The sequence below is a fragment of the Alosa pseudoharengus genome, unplaced genomic scaffold (assembly GCF_046254945.1).
Source record: "Alosa pseudoharengus isolate Yale_2024_CS ecotype anadromous, Long Island Sound unplaced genomic scaffold, YU_APseudo_1.1 YU_APseudo_1.1_scf_8, whole genome shotgun sequence".
Taxonomy (NCBI): Eukaryota; Metazoa; Chordata; class Actinopteri; order Clupeiformes; family Clupeidae; genus Alosa; species Alosa pseudoharengus.
This window is the reverse complement of record NW_027468870.1, coordinates 22,876,894-22,891,876: the sequence shown is the minus strand read 5'-3', so window position 1 is coordinate 22,891,876 and position 14,983 is coordinate 22,876,894. Positions and strand designations below refer to the sequence as shown.

Here is a 14,983-nt window from a genome sequence, read left to right as displayed (position 1 = left end):
TCTCCCTTTTGTGGACAGTATACAGTTCTGAAGTGAGTGTTGGTTTCTAATCCTGTAAGTGTCAAACAATTCTGGTTTCCTTTACAATAACTCTAGTCATGTGATGGCTGTCAGTTTCCTTAAAATTGCCTCTCACTAAAGATGCCCTCATAATAACACATGCTGTTCACCGAGGCCCAAGTGCAGAGTAGCTGTTGTGTGTCTGGACTGGTCTCTGTCTGTGTGTGTGTGTGTGGACTCATGTTGATCCCGGGTGTGTGTTCCCAGGGGACACCAGAGCGTCTGATCATGCACCTTGTGGAGGAGCCGTCGGTGGTGGACCCCACTTACATTGAGGACTTCCTTTTGACCTACCGCACTTTCCTGTCCAGCCCCATGGAGGTCGGCCGAAAGCTGCTGGAATGGTTCAAGATGGACACCCTCCGAGACACGGTGTGTGTGTGTGTGTGTGTGTGTGTGTGTGTGTGTGTGACCAATACTTAACTAAAACTAACTGTTATTTGCTCTTTGCTTTAAATGTAAACAAAATTAATATAAACTCTGGTTATTTTCATATTTGACCTCTTGATACCAATACACTGCCGTAAGCAGTATTAGCATTCAACAGCCAACAAAAGCAGTTGATGTGTGTTTGACTATCGACCATAGAGAGGAAGTAGAAAATCAGTGATAATTTGATTTAGTCTGATCTGTATCTCAAAGTTGTTGCTCCGTCTCAGACTTTTCCCCCCCAAATCCTTTTGCTTTTCTGCAATCCTCTGATGGTTAAACTCTATTCGGTCTCTGTGCAGGTCACGAGAATAGTGCTCTTGTGGGTGAACAACCATTTCAATGACTTTGAAGGGAACCCAGAAATGACCCAGTTCCTGGAGGACTTTGAGAAGCATCTTGAAAAAGAGGTGAGTGAGTGACCGGAGCTCATCATGCAGTCTTCAAAGAGCGCACATGTGTGTGTGTGTGTGCGCGTGCGTGTGTGTGTGCGTGCGTGCGCGTGTGTCACGCTGACCTCTTTTCTGACTTCCTGTTGATGCCTGTGAAGATAACTCTTTAATGGCTCAGTGGTAGAGCGTGCTTGCAGTCCCTGTTAAAGCTATCAGATAGAGGGCTCTGCAAAACACTATCAGCGTTAAGCAGCGCCAGTTCATTTTACGTGATAGTAATTCTATAAATTATTATTATTATTCATTAATAAAGCCATTCATAACTAATGGTTCAGTCATTATCTAATAGTGGGACAGAAAGAGTGAGGGCCAGATGTACTAACGCTTTTGCGCCCACTTCAGGCGTATTTGTTTCGCAATGTGGGTGTAAAATCATTGCGAGGTATGTACAAACAGGCCACAATGATGTAAAAGCGCAAACTGCCTGTCACGGGAGCTGAAAGTGGCAGATTGCGTTTGTCATGTCATGCATATGCATTCATGGGAGGATCCAGGGGAAAGTGGGAGTTTAGCGTAAAAAGATGGGAGGGGAAGAGTAAAGAGCGCCTAATTATGTATTCCGCGGTATGTACAAAGACTGCTCCTGAAAGCGCACGTCTATTCTGCGCCTAAATACTTCCGCCTTGTAAAAGCAGGTGTTAATCTAAATTGCAGTTCAATGCCCCAGTAAGAGAACCTTTCAAAGACAACAGAATCGCTATTTAGAGCACCAGTTTTTGTGGTGAAAGTATTTGTACTACCAAAAGCAACCTTAACTTTCGTTGGCCTTTCAAATGTCTTACTTTCACTTTTACGTCATTCACTTAAACTTTCCTACTTGCTAGATTTGACCAATCTTCCATAGCCTACGTGCACAAGTAGTTTGAGTAGAACTACTGATCTTCATTATCTCCCTGCTTGTTTACTTCTTATCATGTATGGTATTATTTCATGATCGCTAAACGTTTGATTCTTTTTAATGTTGTCATCAGTTAACTTCATTCAACGGCGCTTGTATGTAGCCGCTGCCATTCAGTTGTGGACGTTCGTAAATTGCGTTTATGGGCGGAGAAAGGCAGAGAAATGCACAGTTTACACTAAGGATTGAACGATTGATAAATACGACGGAAACTTGGGTCTGACAGCGTTCGCAATCTGCGGTGTGTCCATGACGTTGATAACGCTACGTTCGCAAATGTACGTACATCTGGCCCTGAGTGTTTAGTGTCAGGATAGTTACACTCTGTATTTAATTCAGCGATGCTTCTATATCAAGAATAGCCAAATGAATGCTGACCGTATGCACTATTTCTATGGGACTCCACATTGTGTGCTGTACCCATTACACCGGTCACCACCAACACCAGCTTGTCCTTGACCGTCCTGAGTGAGGGTGGGCTCAAACGTCCCGTTATTACAACTGTTAACGACGTTATTCTAGTTTTATATGAAATGCCATCTGTGATGCTGCTCTGCTCCCTGGGTGGGCTACTCCTGTTGCCCATTGCTCTCTGTCCCCCTGTGTGTGTGTGTGTGTGTGTGTGTGTGTGTGTGTGTGTGTGTGTGTGTGTGTGTGTGTGTGTGTGTGTGTGTGTGTGTGTGTGTGTGTGTGTGTGTGTGTGTGTGTGTGTGTGTGTGTGTGTGTCCACTGCCCTCTGCTCCTCGTGTGTGTGTGTGTGTGTGTCCACTGCCCTCTGCTCCTTGTGTGTGTGTGTGTGTGTCCACTGCCCTCTGCTCCTTGTGTGTGTGTGCCCACTGCGCTATGTTCCTACATTTACATTTAGTAATTTAGCTGAGCTGTTATGCAAAGTGACTTTATGAAAAAAGGGAACAATACAGGTGCAGTTTGACTAGGACATGTTGGTGCAGCAATAAGTACCACTTGGACAGACTAGGATATGTTGGTGCAGCAATAAGTACTACTTGCACAGATTAGAGTGAAGTGAAGTCCAGGGAAGAAGCTAGAGTCGTGGTCAGTGCTAGATTAAAGCTTCTCCAGTTGTGTGAGTGCTCACTGCTCCTAATATAGATCAAATACAGGAACATGTTATAGGTGAAACTCACGGCTCTTTGTGTCTATGTGACTATAATGGCAACATGTCAACTTAATGTAACTGTTATGGTCGTTCTAATGTGAGATCTGAGTGACTGTGTTTCTTCTGTGTGTGTGTGTGTGTGAGTAGAAGATGAAGGGCCACCTGCGGCTACTGAACATCGCCTGCGCTGCCAAAGCCAAGTGGCGGCAGGTGACCCTGCAGAAGCCCTCGCGGGAATCTCCGCTGCTCTTCTCCCTGCTGGGCGGCAGCGAGCGCGGCTTCGGCATCTTCGTGGAGGCCGTGGAGGAGGGCAGCAAGGCGGCCGAGGCCGGCCTCAAGCGAGGTGACCAGGTGAGGCTCCAGACATCGCCGACAGCAGTCCTCGTCACCGCTCCACCTGCCTGCTCTCACAGCTGGTGACACTCCACCGTGTACTGTTTTACATTTGAAGAGTTTGGTCTATATCTCCGTTTTTAAAAACATTCAAAAGTCAGGCTGTTTAATTGTGTATTTCAGGTTATATCAATACAATTGCAGTTCTGTTGTTTTGATTGAGTAAAGATAAATCAAATAACAATACCCAATTACAGTTCTACTGAAATAACTTGAAAAACAAAATGTAAAGAAATGATTATGAAAATTCATTAAAGTGGTGGATATGGCGTTTTGGGACCAAACTCATGTAGTCATTTATCTGACGCTTTCATCCAAAGCCACTTACAAAAAAGGAAACAATCAAGCTACAGTGTGACAAGGACATGTTAGTTAGCTACTTGCATAGAATCCAGTGACAGTTCTAGAAGGGGGATAGTCGAGTGTTTTCACACATGGAGGTTGATCATGCTTGCTCTGATGTGCTCTTCTTTATGGTTCTAGATCATGGAGATCAATGGGCAGAACTTTGAGAACATCTCCTATTCCAAGGCCATGGACATCCTGAGGAATAACACACACCTTTCCCTGACTGTAAAGACCAACATATTCGGTAAGGATGCGTACTCTGCACCGTAGACTAAACTGTACTACTTGAGGATGTTTGTTATGAGTGGTGAGTTGAGTGGTGTTGACTCTCGCTTTCTCTCTTTCCCTTTCTGTGTTTATGTGCGTGTGTGCGCATATGTGTGTGTGTGTGTGTGTTTGCGTGTCTGCGTGTGTGTGTGTGTGTGTGTGTGTGTGGGTGTGTGTGTGTCTCTGCGTGTGTGTGTCTGTGTGTGTGTATGTATGTGTGTGTGTGTGTGTGTGTGTCTGTGTGCGTGTGTGTGTATGTATATGTGTGTGTGTGTGTGTGTCTGCGTGTGTGTGTATGTATATATGTGTGTGTGTGTGTGTGTGTGTGTGTGTGTGTGTGTCTGCGTGTGTGTGTATGTATATGTGTGTGTGTGTGTGTGTGTGTGTGTGTCTGCGTGTGTGTGTATGTATATATGTGTGTGTGTGTGTGTCTGCGTGTGTGTGTATGTATATGTGTGTGTTCACGCCAGTCTTTAAGGAGCTGATGAGCCGCATCCTGCACGAGAAGAAGAACGGCGGGCCGCACATCCCCAAGATCCAGGAGAAGAAGGGCAACCGCTTCTCCATCCCCGACCTGCCGGGCGACATGGAGTTCCCCACCGACAAGAGCCACAAGAAGCTCAAGGCCAACACCGTGTCCGGCGGCCGCAACAAGATCCGCAAGATGCTGGAAAAGACCCGCTTCAGCATCCTCCCGCCCAAGCCCTTCAGGTACCCCCTGGGTTCCCATGTGTGGTCACTTGCCCCCTGCACTGCGCCTCCTTATTTGGATGTGTATTTCCCCCCCATTCAAACCTCCACTAGCGTGTGAGGGCACTACTGTGACCTCTTAGCAGTTATCCTGTGTTCCTGCACCTGCCTTAGCAGCGTTTCTGTCTCAGTGGATTATATGATTAGGTCCTAGTGTGTGTCCGTGGGCTCACTGCCATTAGTTTAGACGAGGCCAGATGCAGAAGATGGTCAAATGCAGAAGATGGGTAAAATTCTGAAATCACGCACTCTTTGTGTGTACCGTATGTGACTACAGTATAAAGGCAACTCGGCTATGATGAGCGCTCTCCAGTGGGCGAACGTGGTGCTCCCTCCGTGCCCGTGGGGTGCTCTCTCCGTGCCCATGGGAAGGGAAGGGTGCTGACTGGGAATAACTAGGGTCTGATTTGGGGGGTGCCAGAGCCTCATCAGGGCTCTTGGCCCCGTAGGGTGAAGCTGGAGGAGAGGTGGGGCCCCGCAGGCCTGGGGGATCCATCCCTCTGTCCCTCCCTCACTGCAGAACAGCAGATACAGGAGCAGTGGAGGGCCTCCCCACCTCTCAATCTCCCTAAAGCCAATCTGGCCAATAGAGCGCGTGGCCAGGTCTCGCATTCATTCATTCATTCATTTATTTATTTATTTATTTATTTATTGCCTAATTTAATAGTAAGAGCAGAGCGTTTAGTGCTGCAGGGATGGTGTGGGCATTAATAGGCCTATTATTTTCTCAGTGCAGCAGGATAGTATTTCTTTGCCTTATTTTTTTCTCTCCTTCACACACACACACACACACACACACACACACACACACACACACAGACACACAGGGACAGCGAGAGAGACACACACAGACATACACACACATTCTGTTGCTGCATATGGTATGTGTTTTAACTAGAAATAAATAACGTGTGAAGATGTTGAGAGGATGTGGTAATTCTGCAGTAATGCGGCCTCAGCCCAACCTTGCTCTGGAGGTTTGATTCTCAGGTGTGTGTGTGTGTGTGTGTGTCTGCTTACGATGTTTGCTGTGTTTGTGTTGAGTGTAGTGTGTGCGTCTTCATGTGTGTATGCCTTGCTAACCTATCTGACTGTCTGTGGCTGCTGCTGCGGTGGTGGTGTTTATAACCTGCTCTCTCTGTGTCTCTATGTCTGCCTGGCCCTCACAGGGGACTGTTTGGGTAAGACGCCAGCGCACCCTCCGCCACTCACCCACCTCCACCCACCCACCCGCACCCATCCACCCCTCAGTACCCCCTGGGACAAACTAGGACCTTCTCACATACACACACACACACACACACACACACACACACACACAGAGCACTGGTAGAGAAATGGCCATCTTGGCTTAGGGAATTCTAGGTGATAAAGTTCCAAATGAATGGGCTTAGTGAAAGTAATCTCTCTGACACACACACACACACACGCACACACACACACACAGTACAGCACTGCAGTGGAAGAGAAATTGGGTAGGAGGGTCTAGCTGACAAGGGGCTAACTGATGGGGCTTAGTGAAGTTGCTGGGCCCGTGTGTTTGATCTGATGGGATTAGGGGGCCTGTCCAGTCAGTCTCCAACGGATCAGTGAGCACACGGCCGGGGCGAATGTGTAACCCCCCCACTCACCCACCCACCCCGCCCCCTGCTTCAGTCAGGACGAAACCTAGTGGGTGTGTGGCTAGGTGAGGTGGAACTAGAATTTAGACAGTCACCCAGCTACATACACATACACACATATACACACACACACACATAGGCACACGTACAGTACAGGCACTGGCAAAGGCCAGACTATAACTAAATTACAAAGAGCTGTACTATTCAATGGTTTACACTGAACCATGCATGTCTTTTCCTGAGCTATATTCAAGTTTGTTTTATATAGCCTTCTGTAACACACACACACACACACACACACACACACACACACACACACACACGCTGTCGTCCAGCTGGGCTACAGGTCCTCCGTAAAACCCCTGTGGAAACTCCGTCTGAAAGTCACGCTTGCTCCATGCACTTTCTGTTCTTCCTGTGTGTTCGCGCTCTCAGTCGTCATGACGACGGGAGTGTCCGTCTCTTTTGGCTTTCGGACTGCATGGTGAAAGCCAATGATGCCCCTTGTTATCTGTGATCTAACCCAGTCTGTGTGGCTCTAACAGAAATGGAAGTGTGTGTATGTACTGTATGTGTGTGTGTGTGTGTGTGTGTGTGTGTAGATTAAAGTGAATTGTGATGGTTCAGGTTAATGTATGTGTTATGTATGTGTGCTTGTTTGTGTATTGTTTGTTTAGACTGTAGCATTCCATACGAATTTGGTTTGGTTTCATAATACATGTCATTGTGTGCATTTGTGAATTTTGCTGCATTGTGTTTAAACCATGGCCATGTAAAATGGATTGTAACATTCCTATGTGTTAGAAAGTGATTTCCCCTCTCACTACTTGAAATGTGTTTGTTTGTGTGTGTGTGTGTGTGCGCGTGTGTGTGTGTGTGTGTGTGTGTGTGTGGGCGGGCATGTGTGTGTATGTGTGTGTGTGCGTGTGTGTGTGTTGCAGTGATGGTGGTGTGGGCCAGTCTCAGGACGACAGCATCGTGGGCACCAAGCAGGCGCGCCACAGCCTGGCCATCATGCCCATCCCCGGCAGCCTGTCGTCCAGCAGTCCAGACCTGCTGCAGCCCGCCACCAGCGTCCTGGACTTCTCCAACCCCTCAGGTAAGCCAGCCCACAGGTGAGGCCTACCTGGAGGCCGTGGAGAAGGAGCTAGAGATGCTAGAAGGACGTAGAGTTGCTTTTTGAGATGCTGTTACTGTTTAGAAATGAGCATACTGTCTGGCTTTGTATTTGGATATTATGCATTGGAGTTTTGGTACTCGTTTGTCCCTCTGATTTTGTGTGTGTGTGTGTGTGTGTGTGTGTGTGTTGGTGTTGGGGAGCTTGCAAATGCAAGCATTACGGGCAAGCATGCATGCATTTTCCGAGCGTGATAAATACTTGGACTCTTTAAGGGCAAAAAAAAAAAGAGCTGAGTTTTCTAGCCCAGTCAGGTAATGCTGACCTTTGCAAACTGCGGTGTGGTCACACGGATGCATACATTAGTCCATACACTCCCCCCTTCATCATTAGAGTAGGCCAGAGCGGTAGAGAAAACAAGTGTGACACTCCCATAAGAGATCCTATTGATTGTGTGGTGGCGACATCAAAGAGTGTTGCAGCTCTCTCTTTCTATGGCTCTGAAGAAGGCAAAGTTAAGGCTCGCCGCAGCACGTTCATCCATTTACACGTCTAGGAGCCGCCAGTGGGCATACGACAGGCAGTAAACCGCCAACAACTACAGCCTTTTCTTAGACCGATATCAGAGACTCTAGCAACACAAATAGTGCCTGAGGGAGTGGTGGTGTTTTGCGTGTGTGTGTGTGTGGGGGGGGGGGGGCATTGCGTTTAGTGAGTATTCTTTTGATTTATTTCCCTCAGTGATAAGTCATTTGGCAGTCAGAGGAGCAAGCCGCTGCCCCATTCATCACACACACACACACACACACACACACACACACACACACACACACACACCATTAAATGAATACTCAATACCATGTCCTTCCCAGGCCCCCTCACTTTGTCCCGAGAGCAGATTAATCATTGGAGTGTTTTTCTACTTCCTTTTTCATGTCCGCCATGTTGCTATTCTAAGACTTGTAGTGCCTTTCAGAGCTGTGTGTGTGTGTGTCTGTGTGTGTCTGTGTGTGTGTGTGTGTGTGTGTGTGTGTATGAGAGAGAGAGATGCCTAATCCCTCTAAGCCCTGTTTAAATTCCATTAAGAGCAGATCAGGCAAACGGCACTTTTGAAGTGTTTCTCAGCAGTGACTGAAGCAGCACGTCTCTTAATTCAGGCTCTGTCACTGGCCTCTGTCTGACTGTGTGTTTCCAGACATTCTGGATCAGTGAGTGGTTCCAAAGTTGGTGTTCATTATATTGTAGGTGTGTGTGTGTGAGTGTGAGTGTGTGTGTGTGTATTGTGACGGTATATCAAGTTGATTGCAAGCAGATGTGTACTACAGCAGAGCTTTAGCTTCTCTTAGCGGCATCCGATGATGCAGCTTCTGTGGCAGTGGTGCGTGCTGAGCCTGCCACATCTTTTAGTCATCCTCCTTTTTTCTCTCTCCATCCCTCCCTCTCTCTCTCTCTCTCTCTCTCTCTCTCTCCCCCTCTCTCTCTGCCTCTGAAGCTGTGGGTTTCTACTGTAAGTACTGTGCGGAGCAGCTCTGCTCAGTTCCTCCTCTGATATGAAGCCCTGTTTCATGGCCCCCCGCTGTGCTGCTGCTACTGTACTGCTCCCGTCACTGTCTCCTCCGCCCCTCATTGCTCCGTCTAATCTCTTCTGCTGTACAGAAGCGTGTAATGCTGGAAAAAGAGGATAACAAGGATAAATGTCCACACACACACCACACACAGGTTTTCTTGCTCCCATTAAGATATTTTAATGTGCAAGTTCTCAACGGATTAGAGCTATATTACATACACAGCCAAAATGATCCTGCCCCCCACACACACAAACACCCCTCTCTCCTTATTAAATGTTGCACAATAAACATTATAGTCTCAAACATCATTAGCAATCTTATACATCATCAGACTCTTATACATCATCTTATACATCATCAGACACGACTTATCCTTTTTTTCTGGTTTACCTTTACCTGCTCCCAGTGTGGGCTGGAGTGGACGTACACATCTACCTGTGTATTTGTCAGTGATCCATGTGTGTGCTCCCTGATACACTCCTCTGCTCTGCTCTGTTTGGCTGATGTGCATGTGTTCTATGGACAGGTCCATGTCCATGGATAGACAAGTCTTCTTTATGTTGCCTTCACTTCCATACGTCCTTGATAACTCCTGTACTGTACTGTGCATGTGAAGTGCATTCTTCTCTGTCTGATGTGTGTGTGTGTGTGTGTGTGTCTGAGCCATGACATGCATGACCCAGTGCTTTTACCAGGGTTTCCACGGGGCATGGAATTTCTGGAGTCTATTACATGGAAAGTCAGGGAATTTCATTATTTTTGGGGCAAAGTCATGGAATATCAGGGAATTTTGTAGTAGCAAATTGACCTGCCCAATTGCATTAAGACTAATTTATTTCCATTATTAGCATTACTGCTTGCTTGAAAAGCCCAACTTTGTTTATTCAATACCCATTTATTCATAAAAAAAAGTATGCGATTCTTGAACGCTAAGTGGCTGCTCTGAAATCATTGGTCCGTATATTGTACTATTTATTATAAAGTAAATCATGAAAATTCAGGTTTTTTTGTCAGGGAAAGTCAGGGAAACGTCATGGAATTTTACATTTGACTTAAGAGTGGGAACCCTGTTTAGCATGCACTCTGTCTCCTCTTCCTCTCTCTCTCTGTGCTTGCTGCCTGTCTATATCTCCACCCTTAGGGGAGGATCACATCAGCCAGCGGCAAGCGGCAGCGGCAAACGTAACGCAACGCTCAGACCATAATACGTTTTATCTCGTTCCTAACCAACACAAACGGTTTGCCAATTGAATACGCTCGCGTTGCGCTTTGAAAGTTGAACCAAGTTAAACGCTCAGCTTGTTCAACGCTAGCGTTACACCAGCGTTGCCACCGTTCCGCTGCCGAACCATAGAGAACAATAGGAAACCTGCCGCTTGCCGCTGGCTAATGTGATCCCCGCCTTAGAGTCTCGGACACTTCTCTCAGCCAAGAGTTGCTCTGCTCAGAGTATGTGATTTTATTAAGCATTCTATGAGTGCTGCGATAGCCTTCAGCAAGAAAGGATGGTACATTTGGATTGAGCAAAATAATCAATACAAAATAATCAATACATTCCTCACAAGGAGTAACCAACATAAGCTACTCTTAGATTAATCAATCTGTGCCAGTGATAACGATTGCCAGAGTTTGTCCTTGTGTAAAAGAAAAGAATGTTCTAGATACTGTACATTTGATATTTCTCAACATGTAAATGCAGAATAATATAACCACAATTTTGAGAACACTGTGTGTCCGGCCTTTATTTAAGCAGATAAGTATTCTCGAGTGAGCGGCGTAGGATGTTTTTAGCAGCGCTTGTCCAGATGGATGCGCTTGGCTTTAGGCCTTTCTCAGCGTTTAGCGTTTAGTAAACAGCACACTCTGCATACAACTGCTCTCCCTGTTTCCATGTCGGCTCTGTAGTCTCAGATGAACACCATAGCGAGCATAATACTGGCCGTGTAGTGTAGACCAGAGCACTGCGTCAGACGAGTTTCTTCTAGAACTTTCTGTTCATGGATCTCAGAGAAAGAACGGGCAGAATGACAGGAGAGGAGGAGAGAGGGAAGAGAGAGAGAGAAAGAAAAAAGAGGAGGAGAGGGAAGAGAGAGAGGGAGAAGAGAGAGGATCAAGCGAGGAGGAGCAGAAAGAAAGAAGAAAGGCCTTTAGGTGCTCTGGCCATCTCTGTGTTAAGTGTCTCTACACCGGACTGGACAGATGGAGCAAATTGGGTCTAGCCTCAGCACATGACCCATGAAGGCCGGAGTGGCCATTGAGTTTTTGGACTGGAGGTTGATTGGAGTGTATTGCTTGTCCACTGACGGCCATCTATGTCCCCCTTCTTTCCCGCCCAGACATTCCAGACCAGGTGATCCGCGTGTTCAAGGCGGACCAGCAGAGCTGCTACATCATCATCAGCAAGGATACGACGGCGAAGGATGTGGTATCGCACGTGGTCAACGAGTTTGGGCTGCTGGCGGCGTCGGACACCTACTCCCTGTGCGAGGTGTCCATCAGCCCGGAGGGCGTCATCAAGCAGCGCCGGCTCCCTGACCAGCTCTCCAAACTCGCCGACCGCATCCAGCTCAACGGCAGGTGCGTCACGAGCTGCCCCTCCAACACGCACACACACACACAAACAAACACACACGCACAGAGTCGCACACAAGAACACAACAATGGCACCCTACACACACACACACACACACACACACACACACATGCACACAATATACACAATATGCCTACATAAAAAGAGAGCCATGTAAACACATACTTATGCAAATACTTACACACACACACACTTCCCTCACATGCACGCACAACATACACACACACACACACACACACACACACATACGCACACACACACACACACACACACACACACACACACATACAAATAAACATCCCATCAAAGTGTATCTGAGTTGAGAAAAAAGGTGTGATTGCCTCCTCACAGGATTCCCTCCATGTTGGCTGCCAAGCTGCTTCGACACCCCCCTTCACACACACACACACACACACACACGTGCGCACACACACACACACACACACACACACACACACACACTCCCATGCCCTGCGCTTCTGCTGTCTCCGTCCAACTAGGTTAGCATGAATATTTCATCTCTTGGTGCCGCCCCACAGCAGACACGCTGTCCAGCGTTATCCACAGCCGAGCCAGCCAGGGCCACTGCCCAAGCATACATTTACATACCATTACCCGCACGCAGAGTGCCCACTGCCAGCCAACACACACACACACACACACACACACACACACACACACACACACACACACATACACACATACATACACACATACACACACACACACACACATCCACACACAGGATGAGGGGAAGACAAGAGCAGGGGGATTTATAGCCCTTCAATGCGGTCAGTGTCTCACAAGAACAGATTGGATATCGCACCCGAATGCCTGCTCACTCAGGGCACATCATGTCCTGATGTGGCAGAGATACTCAGTTTTTTTCCCCTTTTCATGTCTAAAACTAAAATAAAAATAAAATGTTATATGTAAAAGGTATATAGCTAAAAGCCTACAGACTTGTGAACTCCCAGCCCATTACATCCAGCAGCAACAGCCCTGTTGGAACTGATGAAGGCTACCTAGCATGCTATCTCAGGCATTTCAGGCCCAAATCCCAAAACTGCATTGTAGGCTGGAGGGAATGAAGGATGCTTTTTTATCTAACCTTTGTGTCTTCATATAGGCTATATATTATATTCAAACTTCATATAGGGTATGTATTAGTACCTAAAAATCCCAATGACTGTATGAAAATATATGTCCAGACATTGACAGAAACATAAAAGCCTGCATAATGTGCCTTTAAGTGCCCCTCTATGTGTAATAGTATAGTGGGGATTAAGGGCTCCCTACAAGTAGCATGTTTCTCAGGGGAGGGATGAGATATTCATATTCAGGGGTGATGGATGCGACCTCCATTACAGACCCTCACCTTCCACCCTCAGTGCCAGCGTTCCACAGCCCTTTATGATCCCCCTGCTCCTCATAAATACTATATGCACCAGCCTGGCTAAAAAATATTATATGTGTGCATTGCTCATGGGAACCGGTCCATTAATTTACACCTTTGTCTCCTCAAAGCCCCCCTTTAAAAGCGTTCAGAATGGAGAATATTTTTTTTTATGTTGCTGCTGCTGCTGCTGCTGTCACCGGTGTCAGCTTGTTTGCAGGCATTCGGGCGTGTGTGTTGAAGTATTACTGTTCACAGTGCTGCGCTCCGCTCCATAGTTTTTTCCCCACAAACGGCAGTCCTCCTCCTCCTATTACAACTCCATTAACACCCGGGTTCCAAACTGCTGCTCTTGGACTCTCTCCCAGAAACGAGAGAGAGAGAGAGAGAGAGAGAGCGCATCAGCATCAGCAAAGATGGCGTCTCGTCTCCTGGGGAAATGCATCACCAGCACTGGGAGCTCTGAGAAGGAGACATCTTCCTTACTGCTCCCCCGGCAGCCTCATCACTCACGCACAGTGTGCACATTACCAATACTACTGAACTAACAAATCAGGCTTCTAATGGCTGTACAAATGTTTTACAGACATCTAAAGGGCAAAAAAGCATACGCAAACACAGTCATTTACGCCGCTTGATTTTACATTACAGCTGGCATCATCCCGTGCATTTATTTATTTCATTTTATTTTGGGATTTTTTTACAATAATATACAAGTTTCCTGTCATCAGGGCAGGCTGCAGCAGAGCAGCCGGCTTTCCCTGCCTGACAGTAGGGCTCCATCCTACAGTCTGCAGTCACTCTAGAATGAGTGCTCTAGAATGAGTGCTCTAGAATGCTCACTGCAGTCTGAAAGTGCTGCATTTACTCCAGAATGAGTGCTCACTGCAGTCTGAAAGTGCTGCATTTACTCCAGAATGAGTGCTCACTGCAGTCTGAAAGTGCTGCATTCATTGTCCAGCCTCTACTGTGGCCAGGCTCAATGGAGACACTGTTTAAATGCAGTGCTCTTAAAGCCTTTCACATTTGCTCTTGGTGTGTCTTGTTGACTGCTTAAGCCTGGAGTTTGTCTCTCAAAGAAAACACAGTCCAGATGTAGACTGGGACTTTGGGACTTTGCTGACTTCATCGCGAAAGGTTGAGGTTTTTCAGTCTTCTATCACAAATGAGATGTTTGTTTTGCACCACATGTTTGTTCATTCCACGGTGGCCCTCAATTGCGCTAATGCGTAAGACTGTGCTGCGGTTTGCCAGGTTTGTGCTGACTCCTCTCTCACTCCCTCTCTTTCTCTTTTTTCTTTTTCTTTCTTTCTCCCTCTCTCTGTCTCTCTCTTTTGTCTCTCTCTCTCTCTCTCTCTCGCTTTCTCTCTGTCTCTCTCCTCCTCAGGTACTACCTGAAGAACAACATGGAGACTGAGACGCTGTGCTCGGACGATGACGCCCAGGAGCTGCTGCGCGAGAGCCAGATCAGCCTGCTGCAGCTCAGCACCGTGGAGCTGGCTGCCCAGCTCTCCATGCGCGACTTCGACCTCTTCCGCAACATCGAGTCCACCGAGTACCTGGAGGACCTCTTCAAGCTGGACGGCACGTACAGAGTGGCGAGAGACGACGCCGGCCTGACCCACCTGAAGCAGTTCGAGGAGATCATCAACCAGGAGACGTTCTGGGTTGCCACGGAGATCCTGCGCGAGCCCAACACCATGAAGCGCATGAAGACCATCAAGCTCTTCATCAAGATCGCCCTGCACTGCCGCGAGTGCAAGAACTTCAACTCCATGTTCGCCATCATCAGGTACGCCTCCGTTCCACACCCGTCCCTGGGAGACCTTCAGATTACCCATGATGCTCCTGGCCCCGTGCCCCGTGTCATAACCTTGCTGTTAGTCTCATGATGCTTGTTTGTGCTGGGCTGGCTGTTCTGTTCGCCTCCTGTGTCTCCGTGGCTCTCTTTTCATAATAAATGAGCGCGTCTC

The 14,983-nt window shown here is 47.4% G+C and overlaps 1 protein-coding gene across 8 annotated transcripts in view; it reads left to right on the top strand.

Moving 5' to 3' along the window:
- The window catches only part of rapgef6 (Rap guanine nucleotide exchange factor (GEF) 6), a 90,187-nt gene that overhangs the window by 55,141 nt on the left and 20,063 nt on the right, over positions 1-14,983 (top strand). For 5 of the 8 annotated variants that reach the window (XM_076275133.1, XM_076275136.1, XM_076275131.1 and 2 more), the window contains 9 exons: positions 268-432; positions 792-899; positions 3,104-3,307; positions 3,833-3,941; positions 4,435-4,675; positions 7,278-7,435; positions 8,946-8,960; positions 11,358-11,598; positions 14,398-14,802. In XM_076275133.1, coding sequence (XP_076131248.1) covers positions 268-432; positions 792-899; positions 3,104-3,307; positions 3,833-3,941; positions 4,435-4,675; positions 7,278-7,435; positions 8,946-8,960; positions 11,358-11,598; positions 14,398-14,802 — 1,646 coding nt within the window. The remainder of the gene's footprint in view (positions 1-267; positions 433-791; positions 900-3,103; positions 3,308-3,832; positions 3,942-4,434; positions 4,676-7,277; positions 7,436-8,945; positions 8,961-11,357; positions 11,599-14,397; positions 14,803-14,983) is intronic. The other 3 variants (XM_076275132.1, XM_076275134.1, XM_076275138.1) reach the window with 1 other exon arrangement.